General features: G+C 37.4%; 1 protein-coding gene across 1 annotated transcript in view; it reads right to left on the bottom strand.

Moving 5' to 3' along the window:
* The window catches only part of LOC140230539 (calcium-activated chloride channel regulator 1-like), a 59009-nt gene extending 34798 nt beyond the window's left edge, over positions 1-24211 (bottom strand). The window contains exons 1-4 of the mRNA XM_072310683.1: positions 24194-24211; positions 23724-23997; positions 22599-22882; positions 20282-20509 (exon numbers count right to left, since the gene is read on the bottom strand). Coding sequence (XP_072166784.1) covers positions 20282-20509; positions 22599-22882; positions 23724-23997; positions 24194-24211 — 804 coding nt within the window. The remainder of the gene's footprint in view (positions 1-20281; positions 20510-22598; positions 22883-23723; positions 23998-24193) is intronic.
* Between the last annotated feature and the right edge of the window lie 1929 nt (positions 24212-26140).

Here is a 26140-nt window from a genome sequence, read left to right as displayed (position 1 = left end):
AAAAAGTTCATTACTAATACTAAACAGCGTATGCATTCCATTCATGTGGACCGAGATACCTCTATAGCAACATAAAGCCTGTCTTCAACTCCGTTGATCGAACAATGACAACCCTATACACCTGGCCTAGAGTTAATTTATTCAGTTCTCATTCCTACTTCAAGTTGGGTTATGTCATTGTAATCATTCCCATCTGCAGTATAACAAATCCAAAATGAGGGAAAAGGGGAGAGAAAAACGAGAGGTGGCAAAAGAAAAAATGCATGCACAACTGCAATCCACATCATTGCGTGTGACAAGTGAAGCAAATGTATTAGTTGTTATAGCAGTGTTTTATGAGCATAAACAGGCAAATTGCTTTATAGACAGACAATGTCAAATTTAAAAACAATCAATTTAATGTCAGAGAAGATGGTAAACAAGATGCATTGAAACTGTAACTAAATGGCTGCTCTTTTACTCGGTCACGGAACGTCCAACTTTATATCCAACAAAAAAAAAAATGTTAGGGGAAAGAAACAAATTTAGATATAACATTCTTAAATTAAAAACAAGGAAAAGAAAATTTCCACGTCAGGATTAAAAAAAAAAAAACTCCGCACGAACATGCATTATATTCTAGATGGGAATACGGTCTTGATGCAAAGGTCCAATGATTGTCTCATTACTTTAAAAGCAATCTATGGTTCCCTTACCATCACCAGTACCACACCACAACGACGTCTCTAAAAATCAATGGTAGCACATTTATCATTGCATCGTGCATTAACTCCCTTTTCCTAAACTACCAATGGAACGTGTCATATTATTGTGTATTTCGATCAGTAGTGACTGACTTTGAAGAAGATAATGCAAAAAATTGAACGCTTACCACATTACTTATAGGGCTATTCCAGTTTGGTACTGATCTGTTCTATTCTCCCAAATGCCAACAACATATGTCACCTATGGCTAAACTAGTGAAACAGCCATGACGAAAATAAACGACAGAGAACCCCGTCATAATCACTACGCTTGGAAAGGTGTTGCCCAAAATTCCTCATTATGAAGCAATATCAAGTCACTTCCTTCCCTGCCTGTCTTTAACTCCGTTATTTGGTCAAACAATAACAACCTGGAATTCCAAAGAGATCAGCGAGACGCCATGCACCTGGACTAGAGTTAATTAATTCAGTTCCCATTCCTGTTAGTTATGTAAATGTACACGTTCCTAAATATCCTGCTACAGTATAACAAGAACAAATGAAGAGAAAAGGAAAGAGAAAACGAATGGTGGCAAGCGGGGCACTGTTTCAAGGGGCAATTTACAACATTACGTGTGACAAAATTAATGAAGCAAACCCAACCTCCAAACTCCAATATAAAACAAGGGAAATAGAGTAGCTGTGTTCATGACATCAGTGTGAAGCTGAACTGCTGAAAAAAAAGAAAAAAGAAATAAAAGGAAAAAGTCTTGCGGGACTCGATTAACTTCTCTCCTTCCGGTCGGGCATTATAAACACGCAGCGTGCTAAGCGATTCTGCCACACGGAAGATCCGAAGATCCTGTGCGAAACTTAAATCTATCTATGTATGCTATACACAACACAAATTTACATTGATATTCAGTTTTTTGGCGATATACGTAAAGTGACTGATAGCGCTATTCAACTTCCCACGAGTGGCCGCGAGGATTCGATCAATATACAGTTGCAAAGATAAATCGGGAATCGTTTCGACCAGATTCCATTCTCATTTTCAGTGATCGACAGCGAAAATAATGTTAAGTTGCGACTTGAAGTAATATTGAGAAATATTCGTGAAGTCCAATTCTTTATACAGTCCTATATGATTCAGATGAAATTGTTTCTGTCATGCAACCAATTGAAAATTTCGTGTGGTGTCACCGTGTCCAAGTAAGTTGATTGGAAATGATATGTGAATGAATATTTACCAATAGGTCTTCATATTGTTAAAAAAAATCAAGCATGGCCATGCTGTCTTTTAAGAGTCATCTTCACTTTGTAATTTCAAGTCCAAGTTGCCAGTCAAAGCAATGTGGTCTCCAACACAAAACAAAGGGATATTGTGTGTGTGTGTGTGTGTGTGTGTGTGCCTGTGTGTGTGTACGTTTACATGAAAACGTGCTTTCTACATGGACGAAGGTGAATACTCCATAAAAAAAAAGATATACGTATTTTGTTTCGTGCTCTTATGGGGTTCGAACCCGTACGTGTGCAACCTCACGTCTCTTGTGACGTCGCCTTTATCCTCTCGGCCATGTACGTCTTGACGAGAAAATATGAGGAACGTAAGCTTATATGTGAAAGATGATTCATTAATCGTTTGGTCCACATTCCATTCTCATTTTCAGTTTTTAGCTGCAAAATTATCAACCTGACGAGGAGATTTGAAAAAAATAAAATGCATGATCACTGCAGCTTATTGTCTCAGCTACCACATACATAAGTTTCAGAGGAAATGGAGCAAAATCAGCTGAGATAAAGGTGCTTAAACGTTGTCAAGTCAATGCATGGTTAAAAAAAAAATCACCTCCCATAGACATAACACGTCAACTTGTCTGATTTTGAGTCTTTACCTTTAATCACAATTTGAAGTATGATGGTAAGTCTTCTCGAACGAAGAGTGTGGAACGGAAGCTTCTACGTGAAAGATGAATCATGACGATCACCCGTGACCGACACATCTTCAAAGGGATCAGTTATTAGAAGTGGAAGCCCTCGTGCCAAGATATTGTCTCAGCAATTCCAAAGCAATGATACCCTTACATTTAGGTATACCAGAATTTCCCTCTGAAATCAATGGTATTATTCATGTACAATTGCTTGCCTTGTCCATAAACTTTGCTTTACAAACTTTCAGTGCAATGTGTCATAACATAATTCTGTAACTTCATTAGCAGTGATTGACTACATAAATAAAGATGATATCAAATTGAACGCTTAGCGCGTATAACTAAGGGGGATTTTAGCCTGATGCTCTGTTGTTCACTGCTCAGATACCAACAACACTCCTCACCTACGGCTACGTATAGAGAAACAGCCATGACGAAAATAAGTTTTTCCTTTTCTTTAGCAGATAGACACACAACCCCTTTAAACACACTATAATTGACATGAAGGGACAAGAAAAGGTTCATTACTACTACTAAACAGTGATGCCTTCTACTCATGTGGCACAAGATACCTCTATAGCAACATAAAACCTGTCTACAATTCCGTTCTTGGGTCAAACAATAACAACCTGGAATTTCAAAGAGATGAGCGAGACGCCATACACCTGGCCTAGTGTTAATCTATTCAGTTGCCATTCGTGCTCCAGTTGAGTTAGAGAGAGAAAAAAAATAATAGCGTCCTGCGGGTCTCGAAGGTAGTGCACAATGACCATGGAGCGCGCTAAGCGACTATAAAGCCACACGGCTGTCCCGAAGATTGGATGTGAAATTCATATCTTTATATCATTTACAACATGAAAAGGTTCATTACTACTACTAAACAGTGATGCCTTCCATTTATGACAACCTGAAATTTCAAAGAGATGAGCGAGACGCCATACACCTGGACTAGAGTTAATCAATTCAGCTCCCATTCCTGCCAGTTATCTAGACGTACATGTTCCTACCTATCCTGTTACAATATAACAAGAGCCAATGAAGAGAAAAGGAAAGAGCAAACGAAAGGTGGCAAGCGGGACACTGTAACAAGGGGCAATTTACAACATTAAGTGTGACAAGATTAATGAAGCAAACCCAATGTCCAAACTCCAATACAAAACAAGGGAAATAGAGCAGCCGTGTTCACGGGTTACGTACACTTAATAAAATAATATGATAAATGACATCGGAGTAAAGCTGAATTGCCGAAAAAAAAAAGAAAAAGAAAAAACGGGAAAAATCCTGCGGGAGTCGAACTTCTCTCCTTCCGGTATGGCATTATGAACACTCAGCGCGCTAAGCGATTACGCCACACGGCTGTCCTGAAGACCGAGTGCGAAACTTAAATGTATAATAATACTGTCGTGACTGGTTGACTTGTGATGGCGCTATTCAACTTCTCACAAGTGGCAGCGTGGATTCGATCAATATACAGTTGCAAAGATAAATTGGGAATCGTTCTGTACAGATTGCATTCTCATTTTCAGTTTTAAACTACAAAATTATCAACCTAATGAGGAGATTTGAAAACATAAAATGCACGATTACTAAAGCTTATTGTCCAAGCTACAACATACGTATGTTTCAGAGGAAATGGAGCAAAATCAGATGAGGTAAAGGTGCTTAAACGTTGTCAAGTCAATGCATGGTTTAAAAAAAAATCACCTCCCATAGACATAACACGTAAACTTGTCTGATTTTGAGTCTTTACCTTTAATCACAATTTCTAGTATGATGACGTCATTATATTTCAAAACCATCACATGGACTTGAGAGGCAAATGTTCAAAGTACAACATATCTGAATTTGGGATAATATTTAGCTTAAACAACAGAGATACGAGCAAATGAATGTCTGAAAGAGTACCTGAAAAAAATCAATTCCACTTTTTTTATTTAAAATGACGATATGATGACGTCATCGCGTATTCCTGGCAATATTGATACTTGGAATGTTATTTACAATTCATATACTTTTGTAATATGCAATAGAAATATAGGGTCAACGGAAGATTTAAAGAGCTATGGCGAAATAAACAAAGACATGTTTTTTCACTATATTTGCAGAAAGACGCGCACGCGGAATTACAACTTTGACGCCAGTGCATTCCTTTGTTATAGGTCGAAATCGATCGGAAATCAATGGATATTGTTACTCCAAGTATAAGGAATCCAAATCAGTCAAAAAAATTGCATTTTCATGTTGCTTACGGGCTCTGCGCGCGAAATTGCGCGGACGGACGCGCACGCGAGAAAATGTTTGAAACGCTTAAAATTGTCTGAAACTTCGAGATTTCCCATTGGGAAGTCGTTTTGAGTCTTTTAAAATTTTGACGCGCGCTTACGCGCGCGTAATGATGACCTGTGTAACTAGCGTTAAAAAGTAAGATAGAGCGTGACCTGAACTTCATGTCCACCGAAAATGATACAGAAATAACATCTAGTTATGAAGTTATGATCGATCACGTGACAAGGTCCGAAAATCACAAAATGGCGCCTAGATGACGTCATAGATATGTTACTGTCATGAAAACCTTATTGTGGCTAGATTTTGTCATGAGACATGTTGACTGAAAATGTCATGTCATTCCGTAATGTCATTATTGAGATATTGACGACACAAAATGTGGCAGAAAGAAAGAAGAATAAAAAACGAGATATGAAACTCGTCAGACTGACGAGTTAGGTGATACGCTTGGGGTCATCAGATGTCGGTCATCTGTGATCGACAAAGAAAAGAATGTGATATAGACACCTTGAAGTTATAATTGAGTTTGCATGCAAAACCGTTTCCCTAACCTCTCGGCCACGGGACATCCACGGAAATGGTAAGGCAAAAAAGAAATGTATAGATATTACAGGGAGAAAAGTCAATGCCCACTCAACCAACGTGGCCGCGTGAACATGTATTGCATTGCTAGACGGAAATGCGGCCTTGTAACTACTGATGTCGCTATGCCATTTCTGGCAACTTGGGAAAAATACGTGCCGTAAACATAAAACCTATAATCGGCTGGTTTTGATACCTTGCCTTTAATCACAATTTTCAGTGTGATGACGTCATCAAAGTACGAAACAATAAGCCAGTTCGGGGTTCCACTTTGAGCATGAGCAGAAAAAGGTCATCTGTACCAGCAGAGCATGGTGGTTTTTAAATTCACTGAGATAAGCATCTGTAATGTAATGATTATTCAACTGATCCCTATAAGTGGTGCTTGCCAGCACATCCACATGACAGCAAAAGCGGTGTCTGACAATATCAATAGAAAGAGATTGTTAATACATTCAATGCAAAATAATGAAATGGATGCTTTCCAAAATGTCAATGGAAGGATCATTCTGGTCACCTGGTCTATGCAAGTTCATCCTTTGTTTGAACATGACCGATGAATTCCATAAATTGTTACGTTGGGCAAGCTCATGCCTTCTGTCGCTTGAAACTAGTGGAGTGCCTAATCAACTGAGAAAGAAGAAAGGTCATTTGTACCCATGTGCCCATGAGCTAACCCCGAACTGGCTTATTGACATGGTCTTGAAAGACAATTTTTCAAAGTACAACACCTCCGTCGTCGTCATTACATACTATGATCGGTTTGACAAAGTCAGCCTGCAAAAGTTTGCAGCAGTCGAAGTAATGTGGTCTCCAACACAAAAAAGAGGGATATTGTGTGTGTGTGTGTGTGTGTGTGTGTGTGTATAGGTGCGTTTATATACGAACTTGACTTCTACATGGACGAATATGTAATACACTATTGAAGAAAAAAAAAAGTAAAATAGCAAAGTATTTTGTTTCGTGATCTTGTGGGGTTCGAACCCGCACGTATGCAACCTCACTTCTCTGAGACGTCGCCTTTAATCACTCGGCCATACGTCTCGACGAGAAAATATGACGAACGTAAACTTATGTGTGTGAAAGATGAATCAGGAATCGTTTCGTCCACATTCCATTCTCATTTTCAGTTTTAAACTGCAAAATTGTCAACCTGATGAGGAGATTTCAAAGAATAAAATGCATGATTACTGCAGCTTATTGTCTCAGCTACAACATACTTTAGTTTCAGAGGAAACGAAGCAAAATCAGCTGAGATAAAGGTGCTTAAACGTTGTCAAGTCAATGCATGGTTTAAAAGAAAAATCACCTCCCATAGACATAACACGTAAACTTGTCCGATTTTGCGTCTTTACCTCTAATCACAATTTTCAGTGTGATGACTTCATCAAAGTACAAAACAATGACATGGTCTTGAAAGACAATTGTTCAAAGTACAACACCTCCGCAGTCGTCATTACTTATACTATAATCGGTTTGATAAAGTCAGCCTGCAAAATTTTGCAGCAATCGAAGCAATGTGGTCTCCAACACAAGAAAGAGGGATATTGTGTGTGTGTATAGGTGCGTTTCTATACGAACGTGATTTCTACATGGACGAATATGTAATACACCACTGAAGAAAAAAAAAAGTAAAATGGCTAAGTATTTTGTTTCGTGATCTTGTGGGGTTCGAACCCGCATGTGTCATGGTATACCCTACTGTAAAGTCATGTAATGTCGTTGTGTTTCTACTGTCTTGTTCTCTCCTGTCTTTGTAAAAAAAAAAAAAAAAAAAAAAAGTTTAATGTATTCACAAGAATCCTTTTGAGTGGTTCACAATTTACAAGCATGCTTTTCAGTGAACCTCTCTGTTCTTTCTTTTTTTTTTTATCCTCCAAACATAACTTTGTATTTTGCCGGTATGCATGTATAATTTCGTATTTGTTAACCATTATCTACCATGTAAAGTCGAATACATGCCTATGTTATATCTTCTGATACATTTCGTGTTATGTTTGACGAAAAAGAAAGAAGGAATGAAATAAATGAAATGAAAATGAAAATGAATGAATGAATGAATGTGTGCAACCTCACGTCTCTGAGACGTCGCCTTTAACCACTCGGCCATACGTCTCGACGAGAAAATATGAGGAACGTAAACTTATGTATGTGAAAGATGAATCAGGAATCGTTTCGTCCACCTTCCATTCTCATTTTCAGTTTTAAGCTGCAAAATTGTCAATCTGATGAGAAGATTTGAAAAAAAAATAAAATGTATGATTACTGCAGCTTATTGTCTCAGCTACAACATACTTAAGTTTCAGAGGAAATGAAGCAAAATCAAGTGAGGTAAAAGTGCTTGAGCGTTATCGTCTATGCATGGTTAAAAAAAAAAATCCCCCCATAGACATAACACATAATCTTCGCTGATTTTGATATCTTGCCTTTAATCACAACTTCTAGTATGATGACGTCATCAAATTAGAAAACATCGACATGGACTTGATAGACAATTGTTCAAAGTATAACATATTCAACGTATGTCGTCAGTTTGGTATTGACTGGACGATCAAACACAGGAACATGAGGCAGCGATTAGTAATCTTCGCTGATTTTGATATCTTGCCTTTAATCACAACTTCTAGTATGATGACGTCATCAAATTAGAAAATATCGACATGAACTTGATAGACAATTGAAGGGGTCGATGCAATATAGTGCTAACCCACACAATGTTCATTTTGAGATAATCGCTGTTGAATGTTTGGAAAGTCCATACATTGTATATTGATAAAACATGAATGCATGCATTTTTTACCATCTTATTGGTTGAATTCAAATATGATATTTTCACGGAGGTTAGAGTGAAGGATAAGGATTATGAAAATGCTTAATCGTGTCATTAATTCCCAATCAATGACATCCCTACTATAGGCATATCATAATTTCTCATCTAAAATCAATGGTCTATAGGATTCATGCACCATTACTTGTATAGTGCATAAACTTTGCTTTTTAAGCTTTGAGTGAAACGTGTCATAGCATAATTCTGTAATTCCATCAGCAGTGATTGACATAATGAAGAAGAAATATATATCACATTGAACGCTTAGAACCTAACGGGGGGGGGGGGGGTATTATAGCATGATACTCGGTTTTTTACTGCCCAGCTAGATGCCAACAACATCCATCACTCACGGCTACGCATAGAGAAACAGCCATGGCGAAAATAAAACTTTGCTTTCTCATAGGCACAATGACACAGAACCCCGTCAAACACACTTTTCTTGGCAGGGATGGACATGAAAAAGTTCATTACTAATACTAAACAGCGTATGCATTCCATTCATGTGGAGCTAGATACCTCTATAGCAACATAAAGCCTGTCTTCAACTCCGTTTATAGAACAATGACAACCTGAAATTTCAAAGAGATGAGCGAGACGCTATATACACCTGGCCTAGAGTTAATTTATTCAGTTCTCATTCCTACTTCAAGTTGGGTTATGTTATTGTAATCATTCCCATCTGCAGTATAACAAAACCAAAGTGAGGGAAAAGGGGAGAGAAAAACGAGAGGTGGCAAAAGGAAAACTGCATGCACAACTGCAATCCATAGCATTGCGTGTGACAAGTGAAACAAATGTTTTAGTTGTTATAGCAGTGTTTTATGAGCATAAACAGACAAATAGACAGACAATGTCAAATTTAAAAACCATCAATTTAATGTCAGAGAAGATGGTAAACAAGATGCATTGAAACCGTAACTAAATCGAACATATTCAGATATAACATTCTTGAATTCAAAACAAGATAAAGAAAAATAATGTCCACGTCAGGATTAAAAAAAAAAAAACGCCGCACGAACATGCATTATATTTTTGATGCAAAGTTCCAAGGATTGTCTCATTAATTTAAAAGCAATGATTCCCTTACCACCACCAGCACCACACCACAATGACGTCTCTAAAATCAATGGTAGCACATATCATTGTATCTTGCATTGAATTAGCTCCCTTTTCCTAAACTACCAGTGAAACGTGCCATATTATATGGTGTAATTCGATCAGTAGTGATTGACTTTAAAGAAGAAAGATAATGCAACAAATTGAATGCTTACCACATTGCTTATAGGGCTATTCCAGTTTGGTACTGATCTGTTCTATTCTCCCAGATGCCAACAACACATATCACCTATGGCTAAACTAGTGAAACAGCCATGACGAAAATAAACGACAGAGAACCCTGTCAAAATCACTACACTAATTGGAAAGGTATTGCCCGAAATTCCTCATATAATATGAAGCAATATCAAGTCACTTCCTTCCCTGCCTGTCTTTAACTCCGTTTTTGTCAAACAATAACAACCTGGAATTCTAAACAGATAAGCGAGACGCCATACACCTGGACTAGAGTTAATTAATTCAGTTCCCATTCCTGTTAGTTATGTAAACGTACACGTTCCTAAATATCCTGCTACAGTATAACAAGAACAAAATCTAAATGAAGAGAAAAGGAAAGAGAAAAAGAATGGTAGCAAGCGTGGCACTGTTTCAAGGGGCAATTTACAACATTACGCGTGACAAAATTAATGAAGCAAACCCAACCTCCAAACTCCAATACAAAACAAGGGAAAAAGAGTAGCTGTGTTCATGACATCAGAGTGAAGCTGAACTGCTGAAAAAAAGAAAAGAAAAAAGAAATAAAAGGAAAAAGTCCTGCGGGACTCGATTAACTTCTCTCCTTCCGGTCGGGCATTATAAACACGCAGCGTGCTAAGCGATTCTGCCACACGGAAGATCCGAAGATACTGTGCGAAACTTAAATCTATCTATGTATGCTATACACAACACAAATTTACATTGATATTCAGTTTTTTGGCGATATACGTCAAGTGACTGATAGCGCTGTTCAACTTCCCACGAGTGGCCGCGTGGATTCGATCAATATACAGTTACAAAGATAAATCGGGAATCGTTTCGACCAGATTCCATTCTCATTTTCAGTGATCGACAACGAAAATAATGTTAAGTAGCGACTTGAAGTATAATATAATATTGAGAAATATTCGTGAAATCCAATTCTTTATGCAGTCCTACATAATTCAGATGAAATTGTTTCTGTCATGCAACCAATTGAAAATTTCGTGTGGTGTCGGCGTGTCCAAGTAAGTTGATTGGAAAGGATATGTGAATGAATATTTACCAATAGGTCTTTATATTGTAAAAAAAAAATCAAACATGGCCATGCGGTCTTTTAAGAGCCATCTTCACTTTAACATTTGTAATTTCAAGTCCAAGTTGCCAGTCAAAGCAATGTGGTCTCCAACACAAAACAAAGGGATATTGTGTGTGTGTGTGTGTGTGTGTGTGTGTGTGTGTGTGTACGTTTACATGAAAACGTGATTTCTACATGGACGAAGGTGAATACTCCATAAAAGAAAAAAAGCAAAAGATGTAAGTATTTTGTTTCGTGTTCTTATGGGGTTCGAACCCGTACGTGTGCAACCTCACGTATCTTGTGACGTCGCCTTTATCCTCTCGGCCATACGTCTCGACGAGAAAATATGAGGAATGTAAACTTATGTATGTGAAAGATGAATCAGGAATCGTTTCGTCCACATTCCATTCGCATTTTCAGTTTTTAGCTGCAAAATTATCAACCTGATGAGGAGATTTGAAAAAATAAAATGCATGATTACTGCAGCTTATTGTCTGAGCTACCACATACTTAAGTTTCAGAGGAAATGGAGCAAAATCAGCTGAAATAAAGGTGGTGAAACGTTGTCAAGTCAATGCATGGTTTAAAAAAAAAATCACCTCCCTTAGACATAACACGTCAACTTGTCTGATTTTGAGTCTTTACCTTTAATCACAATTTGAAGTATGATGGTAAGTCTTCTCGAACTAAGAGTGTGGAACGGAAGCTTCTACGTGAAAGATGAATCACGACGATCACCCGTGACCGACACATCTTTAAAGGGATCAGTTATTAGAGGTGGAAGACCTCGTGCCAAGATATTGTTTCAGCAATTCCAAAGCAATGATACCCTTACATTTAGGTATACCATAATTTCCCTCTGAAATCATTGGTATTATTCATGTACAATTGCTTGCCTTGTCCATAAACTTTGCTTTATAAACTTTCAGTGAAAGGTGTTATAACATAATTCTGTAACGCCATTAGCAGTGATTGACTACATAAATAAAGATATATCAAATTGAACGCTTAGCGCGTATAAAAGGGGGATTTTAGCCTGATGTTGTGTTATTCACTGCTCAGATACCAACAACACTCATCACCTACGGTTACGTATAGAGAAATAGCCATGGCGAAAATAAGGTTTTCCTTTTCTTTGGCAGATAGACACACAACCCCTTTGAACACACTATAATTGACATGGAGGGACATGAAAAAGTTCATTACTACTACTAAACAGTGATGCCTTCTACTCATGTGGCACAAGATACCTCTATAGCAGCATAAAACCTGTCTACAATTCCGTTATTGGGTCAAACAATAGCAACCTGGAATTTCAAAGAGACGAGCGAGACGCCATACACCTGTCCTAGAGTTAATTTATTCAGTTGCCATTTCTGCTCCAGTTGAGTTATGTAAATTATTTTCCGACCTGTCTTGTGCAGTGTAACAGGAACAAACGTAGAGAAAAGGAAAGAGAAAACGAAAGGTGGCAAGCGGGGCACTGTATATCAAGGGCAATTTACAACATTACGTATGATAAATGAAGCAAATCCAACCTCCAGCCTCCGACAAAAAAAAAGGGGGAACTTGAGTGACTGTGTGTCGTGGGGTAATGACATCGGAATGAGGCTGAACTGCCAAAAGAAAAACAAAGAAAGAGAGAGAGAGAAAAAAAAATAATAGCGTCCTGCGGGTCCCGAACATCTCGTCCTAAGGTAGTGCATAATGACCATGCAGCGCGCTAAGCGACTATAAAGCCACACGGCTGTCCCGAAGATTGGATGTGAAATTCATATCTTTATATCATTTACAACATGAAAAAGTTCATTACTACTACTAAACAGTGATGCCTTCCATTCATGTGGCACAAGATACCTCTATAGTAACATAAAACCTGTCTACAACTCCGTTATTGGGTCAAACAATAACAACCTGGAATTTCAAAGAGATGAGCGAGACGCCATACACCTGGACTAGAGTTAATCAATTCAGCTCCCATTCCTGCCAGTTATCTAAACGTACATGTTCCTACCTATCCTGTTACAATATTACAAGAACCAATGAAGAGAAAAGGAAAGAGCAAACGAAAGGTGGCAAGCGGGACACTGTAACAAGGGGCAATTTACAACATTAAGTGTGACAAAATTAATGAAGCAAACCCAATCTCCAAACTCCAATACAAAACGAGGGAAATAGAGCAGCCGTGTTCACGGGTTACGTATACTTGGTAAAATAATACGATAAATGACATCGGAGTAAAGCTGAATTGCCGGAAAAAAAGAAAAGAAAGAGAAAACTTCCGCGGGAGTCGAACTTCTCGCCTTCCGGTATGGCGTTATGAACACCCAGCGCGCTAAGCGATTACGCCATATGGCTGTCCTGGAGATTCTATGCGAAACTTAAATGTATGATTGTACTGTCGTGACAGTGCTGACTGAGATGGCGCTATTCAACTTCCCACAAGTGGCCGCGTGGATTCGACCAATATACAGTTGCAAAGAACAATCGGGAATCATTCCGTACAGATTGCATTCTCATTTTCAGTTTTTAACTACAAAATTGTCGACCTGATGAGGAGATTTGAAAATATAAAATGCATGATGACTGCAGCTTATTGTCTCAGCTACAACATATTTATGTTTCAGAGGAAATGGAGCAAAATCAGATGAGGTAAAGGTGCTTAAACGTTGTCAAGTCAATGCATGGTTTGAAAAAAAATCACCTCCCATAGACATAACACGTAAACTTGTCTGATTTTGAGTCTTTACCTTTAATCACAATTTCTAGTATGATGACGTCATCGTATATCAAAACCATCACATGGACTTGAGAGGCAAATGTTCAAAGTACAACATATCTGAATTTGGGATAATATTGAGCTTAAACAACAGAGATACGAGCAAATGAATGTCAGAAACAGTACCTCAAAAAAATCAATTCCACTTTTTTTATATAAAATGACGATTTGATGACGTCATCGCGTTTCTCTGGCAATATTGATACTTGGAATGTTATTTACAATTCATATGCTTTTGTAATATGCAATAGAAATATAGGGTCAACGGACGATTTAAAGAGCTATGACGAAATAAACAAAGACATGTTTTTTCACTATATTTGCAGAAAGACGCGCGTGCGGAATTTCAACTTTGACGCCTGTGCATTCCTTTGTTATGGGTCGAAATCGATCGGAAATCAATGGATACTGTTACTCAAAGTATCAGGAATCCAAATCAGTCAAAAAAATTGCATTTCCATGTTTCTTAAGCGCTCTGCGCGCGAAATTGCGCGGACGGACGCGCACGCGAGAAAATGTTTGAAACGCTTATAATTGTCTGAAACTTCGAGATTTCCCATTGGGAAGTCGTTTTGAGCCTTTTAAAATTTTGACGCGCGCTTACGCGCGCCTAATGATGACCTGGGTAACTAGCGTTAGAAAGTAAGATAGGGCGTGACCTGAACTTTATGTCCAGCGAAAATGATACAGAAATGACATCTAGTTATGAAGTTATGATTGATCATGTGACAAGGTCCGAAAATCACAAAATGGCGCCTAGATGACGTCATAGATATGTTACTGTCATGAAAACCTTATTGTGGCTAGATATTGTTATGAGACATGTTGACTGAAAATGTCATGTCATTCCGTGATGTCATTGTTGAGATATTGACGACACAAAATGTGGCAGAAAGAAAGAAGAATAAAAAAAAAGAGAAATTTTGACAATTACAATAGGTGATACGCTGATAGCGTATCACCTAAAAAGAGAAATTTTGACAATCACAATAGGTGATACGCTGATAGCGTATCACCTAATAAAGAGAGATTTTGACAATCACAATAGGTGATACGCTGATAGCGTATCACCTAAAAAGACAGATTTTGACAATCACAATAGGTGATACGCTAAAAGCGTATCACCTAAAAAGACAGATTTTGACAATCACAATAGGTGATACGCTAAAAGCGTATCACCTAATAAAAAAAAATAAAGAGAGATTTTGACAATCACAATAGGTGATACGCTGATAGCGTATCACCTAATAAAATAAGGATAAGTTTACCTTATTTAGTTTTCCACAGTAAAGATATCAACGGAAGAAAAAAAGGGGGATTTTACTTTAAAATACACCAATAAAATCTTTAACAACAAACTTGCATTATGAAGATCTTATTCTTAAAGATCAAAAAATTTGAAAAAAATATTAAAATGATAATATTTGAAAAAATAATAAGAATCTATTATGAGTGTAATGTATAATCAATTGTATTGACTTCTTCTCTTTAACCAGTACTAAACTAAAATAACAACAAAACACACCCATTATACAAGTTACTGACTACTATACCACTAATTCTACTTTGTATACAGTGAAACAAACGATATCAATTAGAACTCGATCAGAATGAATTAAAAAGCTTCCAAACAATAATACAGCCAAGTGCAAACAACATTACCAGAAAATGGAATAAAGTCTTGGAGTTTTCAAATCGGCTTCCTCTCCTTTTTTCTCACAAGAAGTAACATTGTTTCAAGTTATAAGTAATGCAAGTATATTCTGCAACAGTATATCAGTTATCAGTAGTTAATGTTGATATTCTTCTTGTGTACCAGATCTTCCACATGTCTCTAACTGGACTTCCATCCTGAGATGCCTTTATAATCACGAAAAACAGCTTAAAAAGCATACAACAGCGAATATGAAAAAAAAAAAAATCCGATCTGGTGCTCCTGAAGCATGAAACAAGACACCTTGTTTAACTTCCTCTGGGAACGTCGGTATTTGCCGTTGGTGTTACGATCCTGCCCGAAGAATATCTCGCCTTCAGAATGGCTGGGTAGATAAAAAAAGGCTTGAAACCTTTTTCCTTGAGAGCTTTGAACTTGGTCAGCTGAGCCTTTCTTTGGTCCAACACCCGCTTAGACATATCATCGTTGACAAAAATCTTTCTGCATCTCTGGTCTGGGCCTGAAACAAACTTTATCAGCTCCTTCTTGACTCGTTCTTTTACACGATAACTGTTGAACCCGATATGAATAGGGCGAGGGCGAGAGTTCTTCTGGTTGCTACGGTATGTAGGTGTGCGATGGATTCTGGAGATCTCATTTTCAATGTTTATGTTGATCTTGGCCTCAGCAAGTAGGAGTTTCACTGATTTCAAACTCGCGCTAGCCTCATGGGCATCATCTCCTTCCGTTTCTGGCAGGTTGAAAATAACAATGTTAGATCTCCGCGAGCGGTTTTCTAGGTCGTCGATTTTTCCTTCTGCCTTAGCTAATGCAATTTCCAGTTTGCTTACTTTGTCAGATACCTCGCCAATCTCATGCTCGAGAAGGCCGTGGCTGTTTCGGCAATCCGCAGCCAGCTGCTCTTATCTAGCGTGCATGCGGGCTTCAAACGCCCGGGCCCATGCCGGGGCTTGTTCTTCATCGTCCGGCATCGCTGTAGGTACACTAAAGTTTTCGTTTGGAATCACAGAAACATCCAGAAAGTGTGCCTGTTTTTACCTTTTTTTTCGCCGGGCTGGAGGTTGGGTCCATTCTTGCGTTCACAACTGTCCATACGATGTAAAAAATAGCAGTATTAAGACTAAGATTGAAATAAATTCAGGGCACGAAAATCCACACGTGTTCACGCATTAGTGTGCGCCGCCATCTTTCAAAAAACTCATACTATTGATATTATCCGGAAGATCATCTCAATCTTTTCACCCCTATACTTCTGAGTTTAATTAAATGATGGTGGCATCATGATCCGATAATGGCAATGTTTATTACAATGTTTGATATTCCCATCTTTTATTTTCAATCAAAGCTCGTGATTTCATAATTCATTCATTCATTCATTTATCTTTTTTTATTTCCAACAGAAACATAAAAATATATTACAGACATTATATACATAGATTTCACCAAAATACAAAATAAAGGATAAGTTGACAAAAAATTGCAGGTATGCAGAAATGTTGTAAATGGGGAGGAATGTTGAAAAGCTGGGCGTGTAGGGTGCATTCCCCCCACACTATAAGATCCATTGACTGATATACATAAAAAGTGGATGAAACAAAAAAGCTAAGACAAAAAGAAAAAGACCTATAACTATCCTAACTAATCCGAAACAAGAACCCTGAACTAAGTCGCTGTCATGCCGGAAGAGAGGAACAAACAAACTTATTACGTGGAGTAAAGATAAAAGACAGACACAAATATAGAAGAAGACTATAACAAGACGAGACGTAGTGGATGGTTAGCCGTGATTCAACAGAATATAACATTGGATTTTCCGATGATATTCATTGCAACCACATTAAAGGAATACAAAATATTAATTTTCATAGTAATATTTAGATAAATTATGATAACTGTTCATTTTCTTTCTTCAGATTACTCTTAAAAGAACTTAAACTTCGTGATGCCTTTAAACTGTAGTAAAGGTTGTTCCAATATTAGGTCCAGCAAATGTAAATATAGGTTGTGTAAACATAGTCCTAGTTAAAAGCAGATGGAATTCATCATGGTGTCGAGTCGGATATTTATGGAACGAGCGGTTTCTCGCAAACATGTTGGTAAAAACAGACGGCAACAACTTATTAATGAGTTTGTACATAAATTGGCCACGACAATAACAATAAATGTCGGTTATCTTCAAGATTTTCTTTTTCAGAAAATAAAACATTGGTGTGAGTTCTGCAAGATTCTTGGAAAATTGTTCGAGGAGCTTTTTTCCGGAGACCGGACAGTCTGTCGTAATAGGTTGGATGATTGTTCCCCCAAGCTATGATACCATAGTTTAACGAAATAAGGTAAAATTAAAGGGACTGTACAGTACTGATTGAGGTGAGGATTCAGGTTTATGACATTCCTAAGTGAGATAATGAGAAACCTCTTATAAAATATGAAAGTGCATGTCATTCTATGAGGAATTCAACGTTTATTTGATGAAAATTGGTTTTGAAATGGCTGAGATATCCAAAAAGAGCGATTCTAATAAAGTGTGGGACCCACACTTTATTACGATTGCTTTGTTTTACTTTGTTTTTGGATGTTTCAGTCATTCCTAACCCGATTTTCATCAAATAAACTATGAATTCCTCTTAAAATGCTATGTTCTGTACTAAATCATACGTGTTTTCTTGGTATCTTGCAAAAAGTTAAAAGCCCAATTCTCATCTCCACCAATACTGTACCATCCCTTTAAAGCTGAATATAACATTCAAAGGGTGAGAGTGGAGAAATGATATTTAAATTTATTGATAACACCAATATTTCGACAAATGATCTGACAACAAAAGATCTGACAAATACTATCAATATGTGACTTCCAAGAAAGTTTATTATCAATAACCAAACCTAAAAACTTCATAGATGAAACTTCATCTATAATTATATCATCTATTTCAGTATCATCGGGGGAACTATTCAAAATAATACTAAATAATATACAAAATTTAGTTTTAAAAAGATTTAAAGACCTTATCCAACATAACATTTTTTGTATTCCGAATTCAACAAATACAACAAAATATGAGGATCTGAGTGAGAAAGAAAAAAACATTTGAGTCATCAGCAAACAGTACAAAAGATAAGATATCAGAAGCATTTGTTATATCATTTATATACAAAATGAACAAAAGAGTCCCAGTAAGCTACCCTGAGGAACACCAAAGTGGACAAATTGGTTGCAGGAGTTTTGACCAGATAAAGAAACGTAATGTTTGCGATCTGAAAGGTAACACCTAAACCACTCCAAGGCCTTGCCACGTATACCATATGATAGTGACATAAATTACGAAGTAATATTCTATGATCTGTAGTATCGAAGGCCTTGAAGAGGTCTAAGAAGACACCTAGTGTGTGATGAGCCCTATCTACTGCTTTGGCTACTTTTTCAATAAAGGAGAGAATTGCTTCAGAAGTGCTATTGTTAGTCAGAAGTTATATCATAAAAATTAAGAAATTTGAGGAGTCTTGAATAAACAACTTTTTCTTCAAATTTTGAAAACGATGACAACAATGAAATTGGTTTATAATTACTAATATCTTCTTTGTTACATTTCTTAAAAATTGGGATTATTTAGGTAATTTTCATTCGTAACAACACCATTACCAACACCATTATTTATTGACAAACTGAAAATATAAATTAAAGGTTCAACAATATTCTCATTTATAATTTTCAACATAGCAACATAGCATTATCGATGCAATGAGGTCCCGAAATTCTTTTACTTTCCAAACTCATGATGATATCATTCTGTTGACTGTACGATTATTGTTTTGTTGTTGTTTTTATACGGAAAATGAATAAAACAACCAAAAAAAAAAAACTCATAAACTAATAATGGGGTAAAAAAAGAATTAATTTAATGAAGGCGATTGAAAAAATTCATAAAATTTCTTCTGGCCAGTTCATGTCGAATCTGAGAGAAATGAAGATCAAATGCATCAGCAATCGACGCAGAGTCTGTTGTTTCCCTATCATTAAAAACAACTCTTATTGTTATACGGGATTTATAATAGTCTTTATTTATAGCACTGTTTATCATTTTCCAAGTCTTACTCAGATCATGTTAAAAACAAAAGATATCTGATCTGAGTAATACTTTTTTTTTCCATAACGCAATATTCTTGTAAGAATATTGTATAAGTAATATATTTACAGTGAGATTGTTCAGTGCATTTAATTTCATCTGCATAATAACAATTATTTTTCGATGTATAGATCGTAAAAGAGATTTTGTTATCCATGGTACTCTAGGATACTTTTTGTAATCACATTTAACTTCAACCAAAGGAACATATTCATCTAAATGAGAATTCAAAATATTCATAAAAACATCAAATGATAGATCAGTATCATGAGCGCTATATACTTCTCTCCAAGTTTTTTCATTCAAACTATTCTTCAATTTCTGTAAATTATCCGGTGTAATTTTTCTGAATGTTTCTCTAATGGGACTAATTGGTTTCGTGGTGCCTGGGATGGATGTGAAAATGGGGAAGTGGTCTGATATATCGGATAAAACAATATTCGATTTAGGAGTGGGGGTAACTTTACAAAATATATTATCAATAAGAGAATCTGAATTGTTACTCGGGTGGGTTTAGTAACGAGTGGTAAAAAGGGAAGATGAAAACATACTGTCAAGTACATTCTTAGAAGCATTTGCTGTGTGACATTTAAGAACATCTACATTGAAGACGCCCATAATAAAACATTCTTTATTAACAAAGATTATAGGTTATAGACGAGATCCTGTAAAGCTTCTAAGTATAATGCACTGCTGGAATTTGGAGGTCTGTAAATCACTGTATTCAAAATATCCTAGACTTTGGCATAACCAAAGATTCTATAATTTCATTCATAGAGTTAAGTTCGGTGTGTACAAATAATATTGTTTATTATAAAATGCAACCCTTCCTCCTATATACCTCGTTAGTTCTATTATTATAATCAGGTCATATTCTTCTAACTAAAGGCAAAATATAACCACTCATTTCACTAGTCTTTATTTCATATTTTTATTTCTAGATAAAAAAACAACAGTAAAATTCATCTTCATTATATTTGATGTGTGCATGTGACTTTTATGACGATGCCCTGTCCGACTCACCGACATATTACCACTGATATCTAGAACAAGAACCACTCGTCGGACAGGCTGCTGAAGGATGGTGAACGAAGGCTCAGTGTCCACTTGGTTTGGGTCTGGGAAGTAATCCTCACTTGTGATGTCTCCAGTAGAGAGCATGACTTCCCAGGCACTCCTTCTTCCACAGTGATAGTTTTGAAGATTGTCTGCCTCGTAATTGTGTACTAATGGGTCGCAAAATTGGTGGATCTAGAAAAGACGAAAGAGTTGATGTCCACAACATACTTGCATTTCCAAAACTTCAAACGCTTCCTGCATCACACATTTCATAAGCTAATAATGCTCAAGGCAAAATTCATATGATCGGAATGAATTGCAAGTTTTAACCTCACCTATATACCGATGTACGCAAGATTTGCACACATACACGTGCACATAATATACGTTTATATGTATGTATGTATATATATATATATATATATATATATGTGACCGTGCACCACAAAACGAACATAAAGTCGGACACACTGATTTTGCGTGAGGACTGAAAATAAGTGAAATGGTTCAACCTAGCCGATCTTGACCTTTTCATATTTTCTGAAAGAGCAGGTCGTCTTTTCCATAATGGTAAAACTTGGTATCATAAAACGGGCGGGAAAGCGTCTTTTTTTTTAGCAGTTTATCTCGAACAGTTTTTGGTAGGTGTGTAATCCCATTTGCATGCATTAAATGAAGAGTTGTATAAACACAGTGGTATGTTGAAGAGAGTATCATTTTAGAAACTCCCATAAAGTATTGAAAGTGGAAGGTAACATTTAGTACATTTTTATTGACCGTTAGATTTCGAATTGAATTCTTTTCGGGGCTCACCGTAAATTCCAGTACATTACTAGGCTACCTTTACAGACCCATGCACTGCATGTGTGTCCATCATGTTTATTTTCTGAATAAAGTTCATCAAAACTTACAAACATTTCTATATACATTCTTGCCACACACTCTATATGTTATTACATCAGCTCTTGTACTTTAAATTTGTGTTTATAGTAAAAAATACAGAAGACTGCAACAAAAAGGCTTAAGTGTGGCTGACACACAGAACTACTGAGTAGTTGAGTTTTGTGCATTATTCAAATTGTAGATAACTGTTGACTTCCAAATTTCTGAGCAGTGGCCTAAACAAGTCCCCTGAGGTTCATATTTAATGTATTGCTGCATTTTGGGAGTTCTGTAAAAGGTATCCCCTACCTTTAAAGTCCCTTTTTCATTTCTGAAAAACTTTGTACACACTCTTCACTTTCAACTCTAATAACTTTTGAAAGGATAGTGCTACTGCTTTGAAAGTTGGCATTAATTATGAACAGAATGTGTTAATGAAGCATATTTAATTTCAATTTAATCCGATAATCCCTTCATTGTTGTTACTCTGGTGGTTTACTTTCTGTTTTTTGTCCCATTCATCGCACAGACAGCACGGTATGGTAAAGGTTAAAGCGCTTGAATAGACACTGTACTCAAGAGCCTCTTTTCTCAGTTCACACTTTTCATGAGTTTGTGCTTTCTTTCCAATATTTAGATGTAGGTTAGGAGAGTTATACATCATTTTAAAGATTAAAGTCTGCTCTTTCAGAATATGGTCTTAACTAAAAATTCAGATCTGGCGACTTGTCATATGACAACAAATAAATGATATGACTTACAAGTCAAATGCAGGATGCATATATCCAAGTTCAAGCTAAAGAATCAGTCAAGTTTCACACGAAGGGGATTCAAATAACAGCTATGTTATCAGGAGATAGGCCTACCTAATCATCAACTCTTAGGCGAGACCCAACATGATTCTTGTTATTATATCTTTTTTTAATCATTAAAGTTCCATAGCCTTCTTTAGTAATGTATCCAACAGCAAGCATTAAGCGACCGGGGTTCGTATATAGAAAACAATTAGCTGGATTCAACAAAACAAAGAGTTGCAATAAGTTTTAAGCATTGATCAGACATCAGTTTAACTGGTTTGGTTGGTAAGGTCTGATTGTAGTTTCATCGATAACTTTACACCTGTCTTCCATGTTCACACAATTTATTCTAATTCTAGCAAAATCTGCTTTTATTTGAAGGTTTTGACATTTTGCGACTAAGCACTAATTTTTCAAATTTTGAAGTCGAGTAACTCTCAAATGATACTGCAAACACGGCTGTGTATTCAATATAGAAGAGGGTACTATAATTTATGGCCATGCAGGAGTGAACTCATACATGTATGTCCAGGTTGATTAATATACAATTAGGGCACCAAAATTATAGCACGTTTAAATGATTATGAATCTGTTCAACTCACAGAGTCTACGCAATGCGATCCAAAGAGTAGAGAAGCGCTCGTCGTTTGCTCACTGTCAGGAATGAAGACACACTCCTCGTCCACTTTTCCATTAGGATTCTCTGGACACGACCAGCCATCCCCATCTATCATGTCACCAGTTAGATCACGGGAACACCTTGTCGGTTCATAGCGTTGAGTGAACGAATCGTAGTACTGGTTTGCCTCCCCATAACCTGAGCCATTGAAGTGCTCGGGAAATAGACCCCATCTCAGGCGGCCCCATTCCCGTACCATCGCTTTCCCTACAATGAGAAAGACAAGAAGAAATCAGTGATGATGGAATGACCTTAGTGATATAAGATGCCTAGTGTTGATTGAAGAGTAAGCAAATCGCGATGTGTCATAAGCCCATTTACATTACATCGACTGAATTCTGAACGTGAAGACCTAGTAATTTTGGACCTTTTGTTTTGTTTTTTTACATCGGCTGCTTGAGGCATGTACCTGGATAATTTTTAAAATTTAATGCAAAAAAAAAAATGTTATATCAGATTCAGAGATTCAAATTCATTTCATTCATCCACTCCATGTGCCCCAAACCAGATAGTGTATAACTATGCAAATTTAGTCAAATAAATCAGGAAAAGAATATGATATAATACGCATGATATGCCGAAGACTCTCTCTCTCTCTCTCTCTCTCTGTGCGTACTCACCAAGATCCTGTGTTTGTAAACAATGAAATGGTGGATATAACTTATATAAAGCGAGCTTTCCCCGGTTGTATTAATTTGCCTTTCGTTTATCTGTTATAGGAGATCGTATAATTCTTGAAACAATCTCACCAAGTCGTTAATATTGGTTCTTTTGTGATTTTCTGGCAAACATCTTGACAAAACCACGACGAATCAAATTGCAAGGGTTTCAGACATTAGCAACAATTACCAAAAGGGCTTTTCATTCGTTGTTCCATACTGTATGCTAAACTTCCATCAGTATAACTACACAAATCCCACTTCTTGAGAGAGCTTTGTTTTAAGCCGAGGAAGCATCATTGTGGAATGCCATGCAGGTGAAGGCGTATTTCGTAATCGTAAAAGAAGTTTAAATTCATCAATGGTCGGAATGTATAATAGTGTCCTACCACTGCATGCGTCGACGTTCTGAAGAAGGTACCCGGATGTAAACGTCATATCAAGCCCTTGCACTCCGCACCCGGCGTGGTTAGTTACCGAAGGATCCCTAGCAGCTCCCTCTATGACCCGGATGTTGGCGCTCCCAAACGACTGATAGGTGGCCGTCTCGTAGACGTCGGGTTTTCTACTCCATGTGATAGGAACGAGAATTTGGATCTCACCCCAGGACAGTCTCCGGTCGGTTGCATTAAGCAGAATTTCTGAGCCTGTCGTGAATGTTTCCTATGAAATCAAACAAGAACAAGACGGGTTTCTTTGCACCGAACTGTGCTAAATATTTATTATAGGCTATGTAGTAGGGCAGATATGTAGCAAAATTTGGTCGAGATGCTCACATCCGGCGGAAAGTATGAAATCTTGCATAGAGGGGTATTTTGGGACGCTGATTTCAAATATTGCCAGATCAAAGAGATCTGACCTTGGGATCGGCGGCCATTTTGAATTCCAATATGGCCGCCATCACAAAACAAATTTAAAGAGCCCTATCTTCAGTTCTGAATGACTTGTGACACCAAAATTTGGCACACATGAGCGTTTTGACATATTGAATTTGACGGCAGATTGATTTGAAGCGTCTGACAAACATCGAATGGCCGTCATTTTGAATTCAAATATGGCCGCCTCGACGAAATATTCAAAATCCCTATCTCGATTTCTAAGTGGTGAGTGACGCTGAAATTAGGTGTAAACAAATATTTTAACGTATGAGTTAAAAATATTAACTAATGTGATGTGTCTGACAAACGCAGTGCCTGCTATTTTGAATTCCAATGTGGCTGCCAAGACAAACATCACGACTAACATTCACGGGCATGCCAAAAAGCGCAGGAGAAAGGAAGCATAATGCACCTTTCACTTACGTCACAATGTAAATACAGCAGCGCGCACTCAATTAGTAACAAACGCGCGCTCAATCAGGTCGCCTAATTTACAAACCCGATGGAGATTTTCAACACTCCAACATGGCAACTATATATAAAAATTAAAATTGGCTGCTGTGCAGCTTGTCACACACATCAAATGAGTCTGTTATTGAAATCATCATATCACCATGCTTTTATGTATCAAATTCCAATGGCTTATGTTATTCAGAAATGAACGTAGGGATCTTTGACGGCGGCCATATTTGAATTCAAATTGGCGGCCGACCCCGTGGCCAGATGTCTTAGATGCGGCATTTTTTTTTTTTAATCACTGCCTCAAAATATGTCATACTTTCCGCCGAATGTGAGCATCTTTTTCACATTATATCTGCCCCACTGTAATGATGAGGTAATAGACCGAATCCAACAAGACAAGTCATCGGGTCCTATGAAGACCTACTGTCAACTGTGAAAATGGGTACACAGTGAGATAATCAGGACTGGTCAAAACAATCTTACAAGGCACAGTGAAAGGAAAGAAAGCACGAGGAAGACGAAAGAAGAGATGGGAAGATAACATTCAAGACCGGACAGGCCTAAGGTTGAGAGAGTCACAAAGAGAGACAGAGAAGAGGGAGGGATAGAGGAAACTGGCTGCGAAGTCATCAGTGTTTTCTCGACATGTGTAAGGGCCCAGTAAGGACACCTTTCCGGGTAAGCTACGCGGGCTCCTTGCGAGTAGGGATTTTCCAGCGGGCAGGAAAATTTTTATCTGTTTTAATATAGAGGCGTGCTATTTACCTGCTACTTGCGTGTATTCCGTGTGACCTGCGCGAGAGCCTTGAAACCGATCCATTTTCAGCTACGAGCGACATGCGGGGACTGCGAAGTACCTTCGTTACAGGTGCGAAGTACCTACGTTGGAGTTGCCTGAGAGGTGCTGCCGCTAAGGGCGTAGGGCGCAGGAGTGTAGAGCTACTACCAATATGTTCATGAATGCAGTAGTATTGCTTTTTTAGTGTTTATGACGCAATCTTATTGTAAAAAAAAAAGATATAAATCTTTGGGTTGAATCTGCCTCCGCCACAAACCCTTCCCTCTTGAAAACAAGATCCAATATATCCACTCTGACATTCGAACAATATTCATCATGCCACACATAATGTAAAGTGAAGTTGCACGCTGGATATCAAGCAACTTGATATCGATTATTTTGACAAAATTGATGGAAAAATGATGAACCAATAAAATCATCTAAGTATTGTCATAATCCACAAACGTGTAATACGCGCAAGAGTTTTTTTCCCACAAACCTCACCCAACACCAGCATTAACATTCAACTGGGTACTACAGATGTACTGAGAAAATCTTTTATAGTCCAAGAGCATTTGGTCAAAATTGGCTTTAACCTTGACATTTTTGGTAACAAGCTGGGTGTTTTTTTTTTTTTTTTCAGGATAGGTCCAGAAATAATATGTCTCGAGTAACATACTAAGAGTCC

The sequence above is a fragment of the Diadema setosum genome, chromosome 7, assembly GCF_964275005.1.
Source record: "Diadema setosum chromosome 7, eeDiaSeto1, whole genome shotgun sequence".
Taxonomy (NCBI): Eukaryota; Metazoa; Echinodermata; class Echinoidea; order Diadematoida; family Diadematidae; genus Diadema; species Diadema setosum.
The sequence above is the reverse complement of the archived record's forward strand: the minus strand, read 5'-3'. Positions and strand labels throughout refer to the sequence as shown.